The sequence below is a fragment of the Frankliniella occidentalis genome, unplaced genomic scaffold, assembly GCF_000697945.3.
Source record: "Frankliniella occidentalis isolate FOCC.00 unplaced genomic scaffold, Focc_3.1 Scaffold8, whole genome shotgun sequence".
In the NCBI taxonomy this organism is placed as follows: domain Eukaryota; kingdom Metazoa; phylum Arthropoda; class Insecta; order Thysanoptera; family Thripidae; genus Frankliniella; species Frankliniella occidentalis.
The window spans coordinates 607,436-610,901 of NW_026267138.1; the positions used below are offsets into that span (position 1 = coordinate 607,436).

Sequence of the window (3,466 nt, forward strand, 5' to 3'; positions counted from 1 at the left end):
TTCACTTAGTTTTGCGGTGAAGGAACCTAGCCCGCACAGCCCCGGTTTTTCAAACACATAAATTTATGCTTTCTAAGTATTACTGTTTTAAAAAGTTTTTCCCGAGCAAGTGATACCAGAAGACAAGACACTGCCCAATCACAACTTATCGCCTAACCCGCAGATACTCCTCGCTGTAGTGTGACGATGAGAGTTGTGATGAGCGAGACGGCGCGTCGGATGGGTGGCCTATCCCATAGGCTGCCAGGCACTGCAGAGCCTCGCAGCAAGTCCGATGCGAGGCTATGCTCTACAGTGTCAGGATGAGTCACACCGAGTAGATGGTGGGTCGCATTTCGACGAGTCCTGTCGGAGGTCGTCTAATCTGGGTGCCTGCTGCGGCTGCTGCTGCTGCTGCTTTGTTTCCTTGGTGTGCCTCCACTTCATGCGCCGATTTTGAAACCAAACCTTGACCTGGAAAATTAGATAAATTTAAGTGCATTGTGTGGATGTGGCCACCGGTTTGGACGTCTTTGTCCTCATCTGTCTCACCGTCTCACCTGAGCGTCGGTGAGGCCCAGAGTGGCAGCCAGCTGCCGTCGGTCGGGCTTGGTGATGTACTTCTGCAGTTGGAAGCGCTTCTCGAGGCCCTTCCGCTGCAGGTTGGAGAACACGGCCCTGGACCAGGACCGTTTCCGCTTGCCGGGCGCGCCGGGGGGGCCGGCCTGGCCGAGTCCCTCGAGGCCCTGCGCCCGCAGAGGGTCCCCCCTCGGGGGGCTACTGGGGGCCGACCTAGGGTCCGCGGCTGCAACAGTGAAAGACCGAATGTCACCAAGCTTGAAATGAAAACGGGTGCGACAATAAAGGCCAATAAGCTACCGTCCGGCGGTCGGGAAGGGAAGGCTCTGCGGTGCGCCAACGACGCCACGCGCGCACTGACTGGTAAGAAGAGGGGAAGGGGGGAGCAGCAGCAGCCGCAGCAGCCGCAGCCGCCCGGAGGGGTGAGGTGAGGCAGGGGTGCGGAGACGCGGGGGGAGCTGCCAGGGAAGGGCGGGGAGAGGCAGCTCTTTTAGGATCAAAGCGAATTTATTTGGGCCGCCTTTCACACAGAGCAGTTAACGAGCACCCGGCCGGAGAGGTGTTGAGAGGTTACATCAGTTACTCCCCCTTCCCCTTCCCGTGCCGCTCCCCTCTCCTCCGCAGCCCACCCACCCATAGCCGCCCCACACTGCTATACTCTGCCCCTTCCCCACCCCTTTCCATGGCCGCGTCCGATCACAGGGAGCAGTGATTCCCTCCAACACGGTCGTTGGAACGGCAGACGGATGAGGCGAGCGCACATCGTAGCGACCCTAGACGCCCCTTCGTGATCAGGCGTGTTTGTTTTTCCGCGCCCGCAAATAGAGGGCTCTAGACGCTCTAGCGCCGCTCTAGCGCTGCTCAAGCCGTCCCAAGTGCGTTCTCCCGCCCGACGCGATAGCGTCCGTGTTTACTCCCCGACATTTTATACCGCGGCAGTAAATCTGGCCCTGTTGGCCGCGGCGGTCACCGTCTGCCTGCCTCTCGTGGACCGGGACGCGCCACCGATGAGGCCACCGAGGAGGCCGCCGAGGAGGCCGTCGAGGTCGTCCTTACTTACCGTAGAGCCGCAGCGGCGTTGGGGCGAGGAGGCTCAGGGTGGGCACCGTCGTCGGCCCCGGGTAGGCGACGAGGTCGAGGTCCCTGGAACGGCCCGTCGACAGGTCGTCGGCTCTGCTCGGCCCTGCGAACAGAGTGGATCCGCAATGAAAATCTCCGCGCCCTCCTGTCTATATTTTGAAATTACGAAGACACCCGAAAACATATATCGCTGCGCGTGGCTGAAAACCTCCCTGTACGCGCAGAACGGCGCCTGGCGTGTAGGCAACCCGGCCGCATGCGTGTGGGCGGGTTGCCTCTACGCCAGGCGTCGTGATGCGCCATAGACGACGAAAATGGACTCGCCTCTTCACCTATAGGACCTCTCCGATCTCCCATCACCTTACCATCTCCTATGATCCTCGGGGTGCTCATCTTGAACCCTAAAATAAACTGGTTTCGAGTGATGTGAGAAAGGAGGGCGCATTGATACAAAAGAAACGCTGTCATTAGGGGCGGCGATACTGCGGCTGCTGCAGTCACGTGCAGGAGTCAAAAAAATTGCTTTTAAAAGGTATCAAAGGTTCTCCACGCTTCACTACAGAACTACTCTATACCAAACACGAATACAAAAGCAGCTCACCAACCATATTTTCGCTGAGCGAAGCTCAGTCCAAGTTGCTGAGGGGTCAGGCGTTGTCTCGGTCGTGAGTCTGTCTGTCTGTCCGTGTGTACGTTCGTCTTTTTCTCGAAAACGGCTGTACCGATGACGTAATGCGAGTTTGCCTAAACATCTATAATTTAAGGGAGACCCAGTCTCCCCTTTTCGTTCGCAACGGACTAATTTGAAATATTTGGCCCCCTTTTCCCCGGAGGGCGCTTCAGATGTTGTTGTTTCGGTGGTGGCTACACTGAGTGGAAAAGAGCGCGAACACGCAAATGGCTCCTTGCGCCCACTTCGTGACTTTCTGATTTTCTCACACGTGATCATAATGTCAGATGGTCAAACCGAGTGTGAAATTAGTAGTTTTAGAGTTGCGGAACTCGACTTAAAAAGTTTCGCCGGTGTCCGGTGAAAAGGAACGAAAGTGATATTTTGAATGGTTTACGTATTTACGTACGTAAGTTGGAGAGGAGGTGGGGGTTCGGGGTTCGGGAGAAATGTGCAAAGGTAACTATTGTTTCGGGGTCATCATGACAAATGAAAACGAAAAAATTTTATGCTCCAAGACGATTGGAATCGAAATAGCAGAGTTATGTTCAAATGTTCAATAAAGTGTTCAATCGCCCCTAGCGGCCAAACGGTGCGTCGGAGGTCAATTCTGACGGCAGTTTTCGTCCGTAACCCGAAGGGTTAAAGGGTTGTATCTCGCCGAGACGAACAAAATGAACCCCTCGAACGTTCAATTTGGACCAATTTGGCCATGGCAATCCGCCCATCGTTATTTGAGGGCTAATAACTTCTCCATTTCGACTCTGATCGGCCTTGAGCATAAGACACTTCCTTTTTCATTTTGAAAAAAGAATCCAAATCTTGTGTTACACTTTTAATTTTTTAACCTCTAAAAAAATCCTAATTTTCAATTTTTGTATTTTAACAAAATGTAATGGTGTGTACTTGTAGAATGATAGGAAGTCACCTAATGTTTCATTATAATGACATGTCATTCCGATTATTCAACCCACAACTTATTTTCACAATAGCCATGGACTTGCAAGGGACCGAACAATATTATAGCCAATATCGTTCACTCAGGGTAGGATATGCCCATCGAAATCAGAACAAGGTATATAATTTTCTTAAATTGACTAGGTTTGTCTGGAGTCACATTATGTTAAATTATATCCAATAAAATGATGGGAGCATTTA

General features: G+C 52.9%; 1 protein-coding gene across 1 annotated transcript in view; it reads right to left on the bottom strand.

Moving 5' to 3' along the window:
• Positions 1–5: 5 nt before the first annotated feature.
• Positions 6–3,466, bottom strand: part of LOC113203848 (H2.0-like homeobox protein) — a 9,666-nt gene continuing 6,205 nt past the window's right edge. Inside the window, exons 2-4 of the mRNA XM_026418750.2 lie at positions 1,619–1,741; positions 540–784; positions 6–453 (exon numbers count right to left, since the gene is read on the bottom strand). Of these exons, the coding sequence (XP_026274535.2) occupies positions 298–453; positions 540–784; positions 1,619–1,741 (524 nt within the window). The 3' untranslated portion in view covers positions 6–297. The remainder of the gene's footprint in view (positions 454–539; positions 785–1,618; positions 1,742–3,466) is intronic.